Source organism: Cibotium barometz, chromosome 34 (assembly GCF_041138505.1).
Source record: "Cibotium barometz isolate CiBa-2024 chromosome 34, ASM4113850v1, whole genome shotgun sequence".
Classification (NCBI taxonomy): Eukaryota; Viridiplantae; Streptophyta; class Polypodiopsida; order Cyatheales; family Cibotiaceae; genus Cibotium; species Cibotium barometz.
The window spans coordinates 31906097-31924549 of record NC_141079.1 but is presented as its reverse complement, the minus strand read 5'-3'; the positions used below and the strand labels follow the sequence as shown (position 1 = coordinate 31924549).

General features: G+C 43.6%; 1 protein-coding gene across 1 annotated transcript; it reads left to right on the top strand.

Moving 5' to 3' along the window:
• Positions 1-1686: 1686 nt before the first annotated feature.
• On the top strand, positions 1687-16943 carry LOC147618917 (uncharacterized). Its single transcript, XM_086774052.1, has 5 exons — positions 1687-1956; positions 2544-2679; positions 16070-16194; positions 16369-16515; positions 16610-16943. Exons 1-5 carry the CDS (start codon positions 1771-1773, stop codon positions 16742-16744), a joined length of 729 nt encoding a protein of 242 aa, XP_086630178.1. The 5' UTR covers positions 1687-1770; the 3' UTR covers positions 16745-16943.
• Positions 16944-18453: the final 1510 nt, after the last annotated feature.

Here is an 18453-nt window from a genome sequence, read left to right as displayed (position 1 = left end):
CATGGAAAAGTTGACATGGAAAGTGGGAACAAGTTGTCTTATGCTGACACTGGAGCCCGGGGAGGCATACCAGAGCATGTTAAGTCCTCGCTTCAAAAGGAGGTTTACCAAGAGGTGGGTAGGATGGCATCCAAAAATCACAGAAGGCAAAAAGTCTTCAAAACTGGCACAGAGCTCTCTCTGGGAAAACTCTTTTTGATGTGCACAAAGCCCTCACCTGAGGGCTCTTCTTTTACTTCACAGGGAAACCTCCATCTGAAGAGACCTTCCTCAAATGGTTCTAGGAGGTGTATGGAGCCAAGGCCAAACTCGCTAGGTATCACTTTGCAGGCAAAGGTTTCTTGCCATGGTTGACTTAGAGTAGCAAAGGGACTACATTCTCAACATTGTGGCTGCCTTCAAAGTAAATGTGGTCTTTGCCCTCTCTTGGACCCCAACCTTTAAGCCAGAGGAGGTCCTACAATTCCAATGTCCATTTTAGGTGGATTTCCCAGGTTTGCCATACTTCTTCTGGGATCAAATCAGGGACATTGCAGGAGCTTTGGGGAGGATACATGCGCTTAGATATAGCATACATGAAGGCAAAGCCTCCAAGAAAACATGCATCCTCTGGGATGGGAGATAAGAAATTCCAAAATTCATGGAGTTTGATTTGCATGGCTGCCCTGTGGTTATTGAGGTCCATTTCCACCCTTTCCCTGACACATGTTACAAGTGTAGGGCTCTTGGGCATTTTGCAAAAGACTGTCATGTGGACTGTTTTGAGACTAAGCAGCAGATTGAGAAATCCACAGGAGAAGACCCTAATTCCAATGTCCAAACCCGTGGTCATAACACTAAGCAAAACCCTAAGGATAACATCTCACAGAAGGCTTCTGATGTTCAGGCAGAGAAAGCTAAGGTTGATGGAGCTGGAGAGGGTACAAGCAAGGCTGCTAAATAGAAGGACAAAAAAAAATGATGATTGGAGAATAATCACTCAGAAGAAGAATGAGAAAGGTAAGAGCCTGCTCCAAAGGAACCCTCTGTAGGAAATCACCAATAAGCAGGGCACAAAAGAAGGCTTCTGATGTTTAGGATAACATCTCACAGAAGGCTTCTGATGTTCAGGCAGAACTCAGAAGAAGAATGAGAAAGGTAAGAGCCTGCTCCAAAGGAACCCTCTGTAGGAAATCACCAATAAGCAGGGCACAAGGAGCAACATTAAAAGGGATATTTGAAACAGGGCGAAGGAATTTGGTGTCCTTTGGGAGGGAGGAAGTCAAGAGATTATCAGCATTTTGGATGGGAACAACTGATGCCTTCTCACAGGTCATTAGGATGGCCTCATGGAATGTAAGAGGACTCTGCTCTCATAGAAGGTAGAGTTATGTAAGGAATTTTGTTAAGAAGGAAGGACTAGACATCTTAATGCTCCAGGAGACCAAGATGGGGGAAGAACGTTCAATCAGAGTTCTCTGAATTGGGGAGTTGTAAGAATGCAGTAGCACGCTATGGACTTAGTAAAGGCCCTTCTCTCACCCTAGAGGGGATAAAGGACCTTATTGTCCAAGCCTATAAGCTGGCCATTAATAATCGAGGATCCATCAGGCCAAAACAGTCCTGAGGAGGCTGTTAAAGCTTAAAGGGTGATGTATCTCTCATTGATACTAATATAATAACCTCTTTTGCATTAAAAAAAGAACATTTCTCGGCCCCCGCATGGGTTTGGCATTGGAATTAGTGCGCCTTACCTAGTGGTCTGTGTGTTGTCTTAACAAGCGGAGCAACATGGTGGACGTGGAGATGGGGGAGGCAGCGATGCCTTCTGCTGCTGAGATCTTTAAAGCTGCTGAGACGGGCCAAACCGAGCTGTTTGAGGGCCTCTCCCCTCACCAGCTCCTCCAACTCTGCTCCCTCCGAAACGAGGATTCTCGCTCGCCCCTGCACGTGGCCGCATCTGCTGGCCAGGCACAGGTAAAATCTTCTCTCAGTGGCCTTTCACTCTTTTTTCATTATGCAAATCTAGCATCAATGCATCATGACAACCGGCACGCGCCACACACACACACACACACACACACACACACACACACACATGTGGGATACGGGACTTGAACCTGGGCTCTCCCTCCCTTAGGAAGTCAGGGGGACTTCGATATTAGAAAGGGCTTTGCTTCCATATATGGGGGCGTACCCATTAAGTTGATTGATCTCCATAATTTCACTGGGAAGGCACATGGGAGTGTACACAGCAAGTGGGGCTCATCATCACCACGTAGATTTGGTTTAGTTTAAAGATGCTTGCTAGCTTACCTTGTTTCTTGCTACCTGGTCTCTGTATGCTCCGGCTAGATAGGAATGAGGTTAATGTTGGTTGTGTGGGTTTAGAGATTACCGGCCCAGTATTTGGTCATGAATGATGATCGGGTTCATGCACGGTTGCTCTTGTTGCATTACCTGGTCTTTGTTTCATTCTTCAGTGTCTTTTTGATTGCGTTAATGGTGGGTTTGTGGGTTTCAAGGCTTTTATAAAATTTCAGAATGACGTTTTTTTTTTGCAGATTGTGAGGGTTTTGTGTGGAGTTTCTGATTCATCTCAAAGCATTGTAAATATTGGAGATGAAGAGGGATGGACAGCGCTTCACTCAGCTGTAAGCAGTGGCCATGTTTCGGTTATGGAAATTCTCCTGGAGGCAGGTAAGACACACTTTTTTTTTTGGGTTCAATGTTAAGTAGCATCAATGCCAAGTCTGGGCACTTTGTATGGTTGATTTTATGCATTTCTGCTTATAAGAAAGAGAGGCATCCTGGGCAGCCATGGCTTGGGTGCCAACGTTGCAGACAGGGTAGGAGTGTGTTCAGATTCATGTCCTTCTAGGGCCAATCAACAGCAGCAAGCTGGCCAGCTGTCAACTGTGTAGAGGCCTTCAGCCTGCAGGGACTAGAAACTGTGGGCACTTCTGCTTCTCACAAAGCATTTCCGGGCAGCACATCAGATTTGTTCGGGCCTATTTTTGGTTGATTTCTTGCCCATTTACACCAGTTTTCACTTCTCAAAGTACTGCTGATCTCTCTTGCTCCTAATTTGCTGTTCATACTTTGCTTTTTTGTTCCTGACATTCATATTCACATTTGCCTTTTCTTCTGGCCCACTAAAATCTCCCAGGTAAGAACCCTACTAGTAGGGGGTTGATATCGACCTTCTCATTTGCTGAGGATTTCAAGGCATTGAAGGGTCTATTGCAGTATTTCTGGAATGCTCTCAAACACAATAGAGGCAGAAGCAGGCTCCCCAAGAGGAGTCTTCACAAAGTTGGCTATAGCAATAGAGGTGATTTCTACAACTATGGCACCACATGAGGATATGTTAGTGGATGTAGCTTCACCACTAGAGGTCATGCCAGAAGATGTTGTGTCATCGGAGACAGCTTTATAGGATGGAGTGTTTTCTTCATTGTATCACAGGGTATATGTTCCACAAGGAGGTGTCCACAGGAAGGACCAGGCATTGGCGCTCAACAGACAGGGAAATGTAGGTCTCAACATAATAGTGCCCAGAGGTACTGGCGGTTATAGTGTTGATACAACATCTATGGGAAGTCTTAGTCCTTGGTTAATCATCATTTAAGTCAGCATGTAGGTCATCATCAGTAGCATCAGCATCAAACCAGTACCATCAGTAAGCATCAACATCAACAGCAGCATCATTAGCATCATCACCAGCATCAAGGAGGGTTTGGGACCCTGTCGGCAGCCTCTAGACATGGGTCGGTAGGCAGCAGCAGGTCCCTCAGGTAGCGGGCGCCAGAAACCAGAAGGAAGACGAGTTTGTGTGGGCAGCAGGGGAGAGAAGCGCAGCAAATAAAGGGGATTTATTATGATAATTTGTCCACAGAACATGCCGACTGCCTCTAGAGCTGGCCAACCTGTACCTCTCAGCATATATATAAGCATTTCTCATAATTCAGCAAAAGGCATCAAGTTCATTCATTCATCTAAGTCAGTAGATATCATGAAAAGGGGCCGAAGGTCATCCCTATGGGGTTGACCAAGGCTCAACCGCGTACAGCATTAAAGTCACCTTTTTGTACGATATGAAATATAGAAAACCTTGACACAAATTTCTCTCTTCTTCTCTCTCCTCTGTCTTAAATTAGTATCTTGTTCTTAATCTGGCTTAGGGCTTTGGATCAGTATAGCAAGGGCATTTTGTTGTTACAGTGGCTGTATGGCTTAGACATGTTGTCCAAGTAAGGTATGATAGGCTGCAAGCCAATGTCAGTGCCATTGGAGTAGAACACTAAGCTTTCTATAGATAGAGGTGAGCTTTTGGGAGATCCCACTGCGCATGTGGGAGCTTGATCTACATGACCATTACTGGGCGAGATTTTGAGCTATTCTGTTGGACTTGTGAGTCACTTTATGCAGGTCCCAGAAAGCCACACTTGAATGTGGCTATTCTGTTAGACTTGTGAGTTCGTTTATGCAGGCCCCAAGAAAGCCACACTTGGATGTGGCTAGTTGAATTCTCAAATACATAAAGTCTATTGTTGGTTATGGACTTTTCTAGGAGGTTGGTAGAGAGTTACAGCTAAATGGATATACAGCTAAATGGGTATATAGATAATGCTTGGGCTGGTAGTATCTTAGACAAGAGATCGACTTGTCACGTCCACGCCCGTGCCATGGCTAATCATCAGCATGATCAATCTAATCCCTAATTAATTCATTAGTTAGGACTTCAGTTAAATCTTCAACATCATCTCCATCAGAATCATCATTAGTAGTAGCATCATTATCATTAGTAGCATTAGCATAGGCATCAGTATGAGATCATTATCATTAATCTCAGCATCATCCTCAGCCTCAGCATCATTAGCAGCATGAGCATCTTCATCATCATCAACGTCACCATGGAAGGTAGGGATGACCTGTCTCGGCAGCCAGCAGGTGTCCATGCAGTAGGCGGCCAGGTCATAGGTAGTGGCCAACATAGTATAAGCAAGCCACTAAAGGAGCGCTGCATTTTATGCAACATCCCATGAATATTATTTGTCCAAAACAGGCCAACAATCCTTGTAGCTAGCCGACCAGCTTCCTTCCACGTATATATAAGCCAATAAGTCATCAGTTTTTCCAGGTCATTCATCGGTCTAGAAGCATAGAAACAATGTAGAAGGGGCTAGAGATAACCCCTCCGGGGCTAACCAAGGGCCTAATCGTGTACATCCATTTTAGTAACCTTTTTGTATCATATTAATACAAGAAAACCTGACACCAACTATCTCTCTCTTCTCTCTCTCGTCTTAAGCATGTTTAAATCAACATCTTGTTCTTAATCAAACTTAGGATTGTGGATCAGTACAGCAAGGCTTCCGCACATGCAACATTGATATTAGAGCTTAGCCACTAGCATAAGTCCCAAGGCGGTGTACAGATCCAACAGAAGAATGCAGCAGGGTAGCAGATAGAGTGGTCTGCAAGTGAAGCTAGAGGAAGCATTTCTGGAGGGTATGTACGTAGAACCAGTACATCATTAAGCTCTTAGATTAGCTCCAAAGGCCTAGCAAAATGCATGATCAATTCTGGCAGGTGACCCGCCGCTGTGTTAGAGTAAGAGATAGCAGGCATGGGGACAACAGTGGAACAGATGCTCAATTCTTCAGCAACATTTGGAAGTAGATATCAAAAGTGAAAGGAGTTTAGACAAAAAATCCAAAGTTAGTGTCAAAGTTAGAAGTAGAAGTTTAAGGTCATTAGTCTAGGGAGGAAGGATGACAGAGTGCCCACTTTGTTATCAAGTTGAGTAGGAGGGGATGTCACGTGCACGTCCATGCCATGGCAGTTAGGTCATCAACATCATCTCCACTAGAATCATCATGAGCAGTAGTAGCATTACCATCAGTAGTATTATTAGCATCATCATAAGCATCAATATCTTATCATCATCATGAACCTTAGCATCAGCGTGAGTATCATCATCAGCATCTTCATCACCATCAACATCACCATGGAAGGTAGGGATGACCTGTCGGCAGCAGCCAGTCAGGTTGTGTTACAGCTGTCGGTAGTTAGCAGGTGTCCATGCAGTAGTCGGCTAGGTCATAGGCAGTGGCCAACATAGTATGGGCAAGCTTGTAGCTGGCAGACCAGCTCCCTTCCACCTATATATATATATGTATATATATGTATATGTATATATGTATATATATGTATATGTATATGTATATATATGTATATGTATATGTATATATATGTATATATATGTATATGTATATATGTATATATATGTATATGTATATGTATAAGCCAATAAGTCATCATTCATAAGTCATGAGTTTATTCAAGTCATTCATCAGTCTAGAAGCATAGAAGTCATGTAGAAGGGGCTAGAGGTCACTCCTCTGGGACTGACCAAAGGACGTAGTTATGTACATCCATTTCGGTAACCTTTTTGTACCATATTAATGCAAGAAAATGTGACACCAACTATCTCTTTCTTCTTCTCTCTCCTCTATCTTAATCATGTTTCAATCAACATCTTGTTCTTAATTAGGCTTGGATTAGTACAACAACGCTTCCACACATGCAACACTACTAGCAGCTTTATGTTTTCTTTTAGGAGTGCTGTTGTGAGATGGAGGAGTAAGATACAGCCGACTGTTGCCGTGTCGCATACGGCTTGGTTTCAGAAGTTACTTCATGATATGGGTGAGTCTGTAGCATAGTTACCATGGAACGTCGTTCCGCCTTCCTGGAACGCCGGAACGCCGTTCCGGGCGAAGGCACGTTCCCGGAACGCCGGAACGTTCCGCAAAATTTTTTTTTTTTTTTGCGGAACGTTTGTTTTGCTTGCAGAAATGTATGTTCATGTCTTGGGGGAGCAAATATTAGGAAGCATATTTGGCTATCCGTATACAAAAAGTCACATTTTTTTGTGTCATATGCTGACATGTCATATGACGTGGCGTTCCGCGACGTTCCCGATCCGCTCCCGTTCCCGTTCCCGCTCCCGTTCTAGCATCCGACGTTCCCGGAACGTTACCGTTCCGTGGTAACTATGGTCTGTAGATAGGGCCGTTGTCATTTATTGTGACAACATGAGTAGCATACAGTTGGCTACTAATCCAATCTATCATGCTAAGATAAAGTACATTGAGGTGCACTATCATTTTGTGAGGGAGAAGGTTCTAGCAGGTGATGTGGATCTGGTATATGTCAATCAGGTGGATGACATCTTCGCAAAGGCATTGGGTGAAGAGAAGCTCCGCAAGTTTAGGAGCTACTTGGAGTGCGGTGTGTGGAGTTGAGCTTGAGGGAGAGTGTTGAGATATGGAGCTCAACTAGTTCTCAAACATTGATGACCCGCTTGGGTGATAGCTTCCGTACTTACGCCATCGGCATGGTTGGTGAGATTATCAACAATATGCCACTAATGGTTTACAGGTTGTTTGACAACCACTTTGGTATACTACAGCTCATGTAGTTGGGTTCACACCATGGACCGACCATTGTATGCTATAGTAGGAGAGTATTTTCCCTTAATAGTATGTACTCTTATCTCTTTAGTTTATGGTTGTAGAGAGGAGAAGGGAATAGAAGAAAATTCAGTCTTCCATCTCTCTTGTGTGTTTGTCTACCCTTGTGTGTGTGTGTTTGCTTGCAAGGAACTCAAGCTCATCCTCTCCCCCACCTTCTTCTCTTTCTCGTCCACAACATTTAATGTTGCATGTAGTTCTTGCTGCCCACACTATTGTTGGCCGACTGCTCCACAGTGTATCTTGCTGCCTAGGGACAAATAGATATTAGCCGATAGGGATCATGAGGCTTTCTCATGCTGTCGGCTGTCTCAAGAAGAGGTTCAGGGTTGTAAAACAGTCCCTAACTTGATTGTCCAATGAAACACCAGCCATGGGCTGGTCAGATATGCTATTTACATGCTTCTAGTGCAAACCTAGGCTAAGGTTGACTCTCCATGCACTTATTTGATGAATTCTTGAAGTGGGTTAAGAGGACTTACTCTCGATTGACCTCTAAGGCTGCCTCAAGAAGAGGTTCAGGGTTGTAAAACAGCCCTTAACTTGATTGTCCAATGAAACACCAGCCATGGGCTGGTCAGATATGCTATTTACGTGCTTCTGGTGCAAACCTAGGCTAAGGGTGATTCTCCATGCATTTATTTGATGAATTCTCGAAGTGGGTTAAGAGGACTTACTCTCGATTGACCTCTAAGGCTCGGAGACTGACCTACGTAGCTCGTGCCTAGTTGTCCTTGGACTGAGGGCTCACGAGTCACAATGGGGTCACGCCGTATGGCAAATATTCCTACAAAAGTGTCACATGCACTCTGCACTCATCAGTGCATGGTGACAAGATGGCTCATCATCAGAAGTGCAACAGTTGTACAGTATTAGAACCCAGTAGGATGATATTTGTCGTACGCCGTGACCCCATTGTACATCCTCAGTCCAGGATAAGTCAGGCAGGAGCTACGTAGGTCATTCCTCGACCTTAGCGGGTCAGTCAGTCAGTCAAGTCCCTTAACCCACTTGGAGAGAATCATTCATGCATGTAGAGTCAGTAGAAGCCTTAGGGAATTTACTAGGATTCTTGCTTCTTGCTTCTTCTTCTCCAAGCTTTGTGTGCTTTTCTGCAACCCTAATTCCAACAGGGTTTGCATCAGAAAGCAACCTGCATCTTGCATAATATGCATTCATATGCTTGTGCATCATTTAGAACATCCCAGAAGCCTTAGGGAATTTACTAGGATTTATCTGGTATTTTTTTTCATATTTTTTGGTATTTATTTAGCATTTATTGTCATTTATAAATATAAACTTTATTAAATGACCAGCCAACTTGACGAACCTCCCGTTAGTATAAATAGGCTTGCATAGGGCTTAGTTTATCATTCAGTCTTCAGTGTGCTAAGAGCTTTCCTCCTCAGCCCTAGGAGTTCCCTTGCCTTCAGCACTAGACTAGTCTCATCCAGCCCTTGGAGTGCTTGAGTTTGCTTCAGCCAGCCCTGTTCATCCAACTCCTGCAGTTCAGCAGTCCCTATAGCCATAGGCGCCTGCATTCAGCATCAAATCAGCCCCTGATTCAGCATACAGCCCAGCCTCAGTTCAACGCCAGAATTCAGTCAGCATTTTTTGCATGTGAACCAGTCGCCTGCAGACAACCTGCGTTTCTGTCCAGCAGCAGCCGTACACATGCGTTTCTGTCCAGCAGCAGTACAGCCTGCGTTTCAGTCTTGCATCAGTTCTACAGCAGTACCCCGCCTTCGTTCATACATGCAACAGTCATCTGGTGAAGGTAACACAGCATTCATAAGCATTTACAGCATTCTAACATAGCTTAGAACAGTCCACCTTCTCCTCTCTCAGCCTCAGGTGTGCAGCCCTTCCTCATGCACTTGGGAAGAGTGCATAGGCTCGAGATCAGGTCATCGAGGTGTTTCTACAGCCGTGTACAGTTCAGCCAATCTCCGATCCTCCGAGATCTTGCGTTTGGCTTATCTACAGTCCACAGTCATTCTCTCTAAAGAAATAAAGCAAATACTATCTCGTTATCGGGATAGGGGGGCCCTTCAGTGGGTAATTCGGGACCCAATCTGGTGTATAGTTCTCATATCTCTCTCTCATATCTCTTTAAAGTTTGAAGTATTAAAGTGGATTGCTAAACTCACGAAACTCAGGATACAGAAGACGGTGTGAGCATCTCTGTGACAGGATCTTTCAATACAAAGACTTCCACTGCATATCACATTGGTATCAGATTCAGATTGTCCACACACACCGTATCCTAGTGTGGGGGCATCCTTGGATGGTTAGATTGCGTTCCGGCACGACCACCGACTTCAGCATCATGTCTATAGAAGAGAGTACTCATTAGCCGGAAGACGCCTCCCCCGAAGGAGACCGCCTACAGCAGACACCATAGCTCTTCTTAGAGCTCAGAACCAGCTGCTCATGGAGCATCTCCAACTCTTGGAGGTAGCAGCAGCACGTCCTTCTCCACCTCCAGCAGCACCCGACTACATCTCCCTCTTCTTTCAGATGGAACAACAAAGGAGAGAGGACGAGGCCCGAAGGAAAAGAGAAAAAGCAGAAAGACGGGACTATGAGGAAGCCCAACGCAGGATCGACAAAGACTGGCGTCAGGCTGAACTCGCCGCTCGGGAACACCAACATGAGCTTGATCGAGAACGTATGTTACTCGGCCTAGGTACTCATCCAATGCATTCCGAAAGATAGAGCACCAACAGGAAAAGGAGGCCATACACTTGAGGTATCAGCAGCTCTCCTCAGTCTCCCCAGTCATAGGTGTCACCAGCTAGCAGTCCGCAGCAGCATCAATTACCATCATTCGTAGTCAACCAAACTTCAAGTGTGATCATTCATCAGTTAATCAATTTATTCATCAGTTTAATGCTCATTTTCCATTAGCTAGGATCACAGACCCTCAAGACAAAGTCCACTTAGCGGCTCCCCATCTTACTGGTGAGGCAGTCACTAGGTGGCAGCATTGGTCTAGTATTCATACAGACTAGGCCACGAGTGTCACAGCCTTTGACTGGGACATCTTTGTCCATGACCTGAAGACCAGATTTCTCCCGCCCTAGTACATGACCGGTCTGAAAGACGAGTTCTATGGACTCAGACATAACGGATCCCTAGTGCTTCAGTTTTCCGGTAAGGTTATTACTTTAGTACAACAGTCAGGGTTATCTGAGCAAGCTAAGATGGAGCAATTCATTCGTGGATTGGACTAACATTCGGTTCACAGTTCGTAACTTTGAACCAAGTACATATGATCGGGCTTTGACTCTCGCTCAGAATGAAGAAATGAGCTTAACGGGGGCAAGCCTAAGCAGTCATCTCAGTCCAGTACCAAACCCCAGCAGCAGCAATCAGCTGCACAGATAGAGAAAAGTAACGCATCTTCTAAAGATGCTAAGAAGGACAACAGTAATAGCTCTAGTTCAGGGGGTAAGAAAGATAAAGAACCTAAGAAAACCCCTGATGAAAAGGCTAAAGCAGGCATTACTGGAGGTTATCTTCCTCCAGAGGAGCAAAGGAAGTACCAGTCAAAAAATAGATGTTTTTTTCGTCATATTATAGGGCATGGTAAGAAGGATTGCCACAAATGGCAAGCGGCACAAGCCGCCAAAGCTCCTTCTGCCACAGTTGCCACAGCCTCCCCAGCTCCTTCAGCCCCACCTACTACCTCAAATGCAGTTCAACTTTGACCTTCCATGCATCCTATGCCATCCGTGGTATTTGATGCTAAGCAGGAGGGTGAGAGCGATGTTGCTCAGAAGAGCCTCATCCGAGCTTATGGCTCTGCCCAGGGCCGCCAGTTTGTAGTCCTTTTCGATATGGGTAGTTCTGAAGACGCCATCTCTCCCCAGTTGGCTAATAAATTGAACTGCACATTAGTCCCATATCATCTGGATGTGGACGGGTTTACACCTGGTCTTCACATCCACATTTCCCAGAGGGCACAACAATTTGCATTTCAAGTTTAGAAGGCCTCATTTCAACGAGATTTCATCGTCTCACCTCTGTTAGGGTGTGACATGATCTTAGGAATTCAGTGGTTCCGTCAGTATGAGACTATTCCCGATTGGGGCCAGGACACTTTTACTATTTGTAAAGGTTTTCCTAAGCCTGTCATGATTCGTGGGGATGAAAGCATTCTTGGCATCCCATTGATTTCGCATCTCCAGGCCAAACGAGCTATCCGAAAGGGAGCAGAAGGAGCACTCCTTTATGTTCGTGCTCAGACAGCCCCTCCTTCATTAGTAGCATCCGTTACATCTTCAGTCCCTCAGTTAGCAGACCTCCTATCCAGACACCAGGACATTATGCTCAGGGACGATCTCCCGCCCAGTCTCCCACCCTCTCGCCTTGAGGGCCATCACATTGATTTGGTCCGTGGATCAGATCCTCCTAGCAGGTTTTCCTATCGTCTTTCCAAGACTTTAGAGGGCGAGTTAGAAAAGCAATTATCTGAGCTTCTCCGAGCGTACATGTCTAAAGAGTTTGATGCATTTCTGGCTAGTCGTGGGATAAAACACTAATGTACAGTGCCGTATACCCTTGAGCAAAATGGTGTTGTTGAGAGAAAAAACAGGTCACTTATGGAGATGGCACGATGTATGGTCAAGAGCCAAGCTTTGCCACATGCGTTTTGGCTTGAGGCTGTCATGTGTGCTGCATATGTACTCAACAGGTGTCCCACTAAGGCCTTGCAGTCTGTTACTCCATACGAAGCTTAGCATGGCAGGAAGCCTTCTATTGGTCACTTGCGTGTCTTTGGTTGCTTGGCCTATGTTTTAGTGCCTGTGCAACAACGTAGAAAATTGGATGTTAAGATTGTCAAATGCATTTTTGTTGGTTACAGTGTTTAGAGCAAGGGTTACAGATTGTATCATCCGCAGTCAAAGCGTATCTTGATTAGTCGAGATGTTGTTTTTGTGAAAGATGTTGTGCAGCCTTTGTTATCACGCACCAAAGAGACAGGTGTGAGCTCACAGGATGTATTTGATACGTTGTTGCCTCTGCTTAGAGATGGGAATTCAAATGTAAGTCTTAATGAGGCAAATATTCAGTCTATGCAAATTTCAAACGACATCATAGATCAGCCTATTTCTGATGCAGATTTACAGGATGTAACTTACGAAGATAGGGCTGAAAATGAGCAGGCTAGAGGTATGCCTAAATGGCTGGTGCAAACCTTGCGTGATAGTAAAATTGATGCATCTATTTCTAGTCGTACTCGTTCAGGTTTTCAGCATGCCTCTTATGCATCAGATTGTTATGCTTTGGCTGTGTCTAGTATGTGTGAAGAGGAAGAACCTCTTTCATTTGATGAGGCACAAAAATCAGAAAATTGGTCGGCTGCAATGCAAAGTGAATATGATGCTATAATGAAGAATGGTACATGGTCTTTGTGTGATTTGCCTATTGGTAAAAAGGTCATTGGATGTAAGTGGGTTTTTAAGTTGAAACAAAAGCCAGATGGCAGTGTTGATCGCTATAAGGCTAGACTTGTTGGAAAGGGTTATGCTCAAGAAAAAGGCATTGATTTTGATGAGACCTTTGCTCCCACTTATCGTATGACTACCATTCGTAGCATTTGTGCATTGGTAGCTTATAATGGTTGGAATGTACATCAGTTGGACATAAAGACTGCGTTCTTGAATGGAGATTTGCATGAGGAGGTGTATGTATCGCAGCCTCGTGGTTTTGTTCAAAGAGCGCAAGAAAACAAAGTGTGCAGGTTGAAAAAGGCTTTGTATGGTTTAAAGCAAGCTCCATGAGCTTGGTATAAAAAGATACATGCATATTTGACTGCACATGGTTTTCAAAATAGTCCAACAAAAAGCACTTTGTATGTTAAACGTATGGATGATGTACATCTAATAATTGCTCTCTATGTCGATGACATGCTGCTCACAGGACCAAATGAGAGTCATATTGCTGATTTTAAGGTTGATTTGAATGCCTCTTTTGAGATGTTAGATTTGGGGCATTTGCATCATTATTTGGGGATATAATTTAAGTAGTGTGATGGAGGTATTGCTTTGTGTCAAACAAAGTATATTGAGACATTGTTGCGGAGATTTGGCCTTGAAGACTGCAAGCCTATTGCTACTCCAATGGAGACAGGTTTGAAGTTGAGTCTTCATGATGCTGGAGATCACTTTGATGTCACACTCTATCAGACAGCTGTTGGTTGCCTCATTTATGTATGCATTACGAGGCCGGACATTCAGTTTGCAGTCTCACAGGTGAGCAGGTTTATGCATAGCCCAAGGTCTCAGCATTGGAAGGCAGTTAAACGCATCTTTCGTTACTTGAGTGGCACCATATATCTTGGGTTGTTTTATCCCAAGGGGGGATCGTTGCCGCCAGATTTATATGCTTTTTCGAACTCAGATTGGGCTGGTTGCTATGACACAGGAGTGTCCACAAGTGGTTTTTGTTTCATGCTCGGTAGCTTATGCATATCTTGGTTGAGCAAGAAGCAACCTAGTGTGGCCACTTCTAGTTGTGAAGCTGAGTACAGGGCAGCTTTCACAGCTACGGTTGAGTGTGTGTGGCTCAGATGGCTTATGGCCGACTTGGGTATTGGACAGGAGTCTGCCACCTCTATCTACACTGACAGTCAGAGCGCATTGGCAGTTGCGAGAAACCCAGTTTTTCATGCTCGCACAAAGCACATTGAGGTGCATTATCACTATGTCAGGGAGAGACTCCCAGCAGGAGAGATCAGCTTGGCATATGTGTCAACACAAGACAACCTCGCCGATCTTTTCACAAAGGCGCTTCCTCGTGAGAAGTTTGAAGCTTTCCGCAAAGCTTTGGGCTTGCTCCCCTTTGTGGACTGATCTACTTTGGGCATGGCACTTCCCTATACATGAGTGTCAGCTCTCGTTCACACCATCACTCCCACGGGGGATTTGTTGCCATATATATAGGCAGTGATGTGTGTGAACACACGTAGGACCGCCGGGGCACTTTTTTCCTCCTTAGGAGGTTTTTTTCCCCGGCTTGTATATACGCCTATCATTCTAGGGCTAACTTATCTTTGTACATTGACACAATCTAATACACTGTGTGTTGTGTGCATTCTTGCTTCTTCTTCTCTAAGTTGTGTGCTTTTTTGCAATCCTAATTCCAATAGGGTTTGCATCAGAAAGCACTCTGCATCCTGCATAATATGCATTTATATGCATGTGCATCATTTAGAACATCCCAGAAGCCTTAGGAAATTTACTAGGATTTATTTGGTATTTTTTTCATATTTTTTAAAATTTATTTAGCATTTATTGTCATTTACACCTGGTGAAGGTAACACAGCATTCATAAGCATTTACAGCATTCTAACATAGCTTAGAACAGTCCACCATCTCCTTTCTCAGCCTCAGGTGTGCAGCCCTTCCTCATGCCCTTGGGAAGAGTGCATAGGCTCGAGGTGTTTCTACAGCAGTGTACAGTTCAGCCAATCTCCGATCCTCCGAGATCTTGCGTTTGGCTTATCTACAGCCCACAGTCATTCTCTCTAAAGAAATAAAGCAAATACTATCTCGTTATCGGGATAGGGGGCCCTTCAGTGGGTAATTCGGGACGCAATCTGGTGTACAGTTCTCATATCTCTCTCTCATATCTCTTTAAAGTTTGAAGTATTAAAGTGGATTGCTAAACTCACGAAACTCGGGATACAGAAGACGGTGTGAGCATCTGTGTGACAGGATCTTCCAATACAAAGACTTCCGCTGCATATCACAAAAAGGTACTACTTTTGTACAAAATGTTGCACTGATGATCATGCCAGTGTGTCACTGTGTACCCTAGTGTAGGGTGCACGTGACATCTTGCACCATCATACGTGGAGGTCCAATTTGCTTCCAGAGTAGAGGTACATGAAAGCTGTTATGCATGGTCTATTTGTGCTGTAACTCCCGTCTCTATGTTCCCATTGTTGATCACCTTTGTAATTGGAAGGGGACCAAAATTTCTGAAAGAAAGTATTGGATCTCTCTCCATACGGTGTTTGAATTTCTGGTTTGTCATTCTAAGGTGCACCCAGTCACCAGCCTTGTACTTACTTAGCATCTCGTGTTTGTAACTGGCACATGCCTCATTTATACTGACTCGAAAATCTGCTCAAAAGTCTTAGTCACTCTACATATGACCAAGGGCATAGACGGATGACTAAATGCAACCTCGTAATGGAGTCATGATGGTTAAAGTGGCTTGCACCAAAGGTCCAAACTATTTTACACTTTGGTGGCTGGATCATTCACAGAATACTCCAATACATCAGTAGAGCGCCAGACAACTTGAATGGTCCTGTTACTAAGTTATGGGTGAAAATGTCTTTTTATTGAACCTTTTAGCCTCTGAGTAAGTGACAAGTCACTATGTTAGAACATTATATCTATTTATCACCAGTAAATAATGTAATGGATCCTGGCAATTATTGTGCTCCCTCCCTTTCAGAGGCCTGCTTTTGTTATGTAATAAATTCTAGGTTTGGCCATGAGCTTATAGCCAAGGGTTCTGATCTGTTGCAGGGGCTAATGTTTCTGCCGTAAACAATGGAGGTCGAACTGCTCTCCACTATGCTGCAAGTAAAGGCCGGACAAAACTAGCGGAGGTTTTGATTGAACACGGTGCAAATGTGAATCAGAAGGACAACGTAAGTCCACAATTTGATCCCCTTATAAGACTAACTAATGGTAGAAAGCCACTGCTTAAGCTGTGGAAAACCCATGCAGTTTGTTTGGACCACCGTGAGACCCATCTTTTAGTTTGCTAGCTCTTGTTTTATATCACATTGGAAGTAACTACTTTGTGTTCTGTTCCAGCACAGTTTGGTTGTACTCCATTGCATCGTGCTGCTAGTGCCGGCCATCCAGAAGTATGTGAGTTGCTGCTAGAGGAAGGTGCAGATGTAGACGCAGATGACAAAACGGGGCAAAGTCCTCTCATGTATGCAACTATATGCAATGATAAGCAGGTACTTTATCTTAATTCATAACATGGGTCTGCCTTTTAACAAGCGGTGTTTCAGAGTACTTGTAGCTTGATCATGAGCTTCTGGTGCTTCTCAGGTTGCATTGCTGCTCATTAGACATGGAGCAGATGTGGATGCTGAAGATAAAGAAGGTTACACGGTTCTTGGACGTGCATCTGATGAGTTAAGGCCTGCTCTCATTGATGCTGCCAAAATGATGCTTGAGGGTTGAGATTGTGCATCCAATTTAAGTTACTGCAACGTACTCACTAAGTCTGCATGAAAAACTCTCCTGCAGGATCAGACACCCATTGGTGGGTGGAATTTTGATAACAGAAATGGTCCAGTTAGTAATAAAGACTGTATGTAGCTGCTTGATCTTTTGCAGTAACGCTTTTGTGTTTTTTGATAATTGAGCTGTGTTTGTTGTAGAGGCTTTCTATGTGGCATTTGCTTTCCTTAGAGGAGGTTCTATCCAATCATTCTTTTCTAAAGAAATATTAGATTAGAGAGGAGGCAAGGAGTCATATTGAAGAGCTTGATTGGCATTAATTATAAACTCGCTTGGGCCACATCCATATCCCGTCCACATATTAACAGGGTTCGAGAAAAAATAGTTGGACTTAGCTGAGAACTGTTCAGCTTTAGGAAAAACTTTTTCAAAATTATGGGAGAAGGAAAAAAACCTCTTTTAAACCTCTTAATTTTTTTAAGATTTAGTTATATGAAAATATAAAGAAAATGCTTTCTCAAAATGATAATTTCTTCCTCAACCATGGGCAAAAAAGATCCATGTAAGGTTCAGTAAAAAGAGTTTCTTGAACACTGCCACATAACCAGACACCTTGTAGGCAGCCAGTCCAAAATTACTTGCCATTTTATTACTCCATTTGTTTAGGAGAGTGCAGACATCGAGCTACATGCACATCCCACACAATTATTAAACATATGCTTACATCGCCTTAATATTATGCTAAGCTTAAGCAAACAATCAAATCCTTGGCCCTTTTCATACATTATAGCAGTGAAGGGTCCCTTATAGTGTACCTCTCCCTTGCATACAGTATAGCACTTAAAGCCCCCTTAATACTATCTCTCTTTCTCCATAATGTGATGCACTAGAGAAAAGTCAAGGTCTACTAAGACTTAGACAAAACTTGAGTCCCACTAGGTAAGTCAAAAACCACCACCTCCTCCAATGTTGTAAGGGCTTGCAAACTCAAAAGCATCAAGATTGAAAGTGGAACAAATATGTCACCTTTCAAAAGTGGTATGTACAAAACACTCTAGAAGATAGACTATTATGAGGCTCTGATATTTTCCTAATCTTGTTTCTTACATCCAAAGTGAGATGTCAATCTCAAACTAGCTGTGTGAAGGTTTATAAGTGAGTTTTAGTAATCAACACATATATTACCTTGCAAGGAAAATGATGTGTGAGAATATCAAGCTCTTCTAGAATAATATGCAGTGATCTAGTGGTCCACTCAAGCCATTAATGATGAAACTAGAACACACATCTACTTGAATTGAAATGGTCTCCATTAACCACCTCAGTTGTCTACTTAGCTTAGGCAAACAATCAAGGCCTTGGACACCGATATACATACTTATATTATAATACTCAACCTTTTGTCTCTCTCGTCTATTTTTTGACAAGGATGATGTGCCTTTAAGAAAAGAAATCCTTAAAAAATAATTAGTCTTACCGAAAAGAACCCTCAACCCATTGCATAGAGCACGTTGTGGTTTGTATGCAATCCAAAAATGAGTCAACACTTGACCATCTTAATAGTGGTTTACATTAGATCATGAAAGAGAGAGAGTGACAATAAACTAGAACAATATGAAACCAATAACACTACTTTGAACATAGTTAACAAGACACAAAAATTGCTAGATTTTAAGACTATAAAAAATTTTCTTTCCACTATGCACCTT

Coding starts and splice junctions, on each gene's coding strand:
- LOC147618917 (XM_086774052.1), top strand. CDS start 1,771: ATGGTGGACGTGGAGATGGGGGAGGCAGCGATGCCTTCTGCTGCTGAG. Junction 16,195..16,368: donor ATGTGAATCAGAAGGACAAC/GTAAGTCCACAA, acceptor GTTCCAGCACAG/TTTGGTTGTACTCCATTGCA. Junction 16,516..16,609: donor CTATATGCAATGATAAGCAG/GTACTTTATCTT, acceptor GGTGCTTCTCAG/GTTGCATTGCTGCTCATTAG.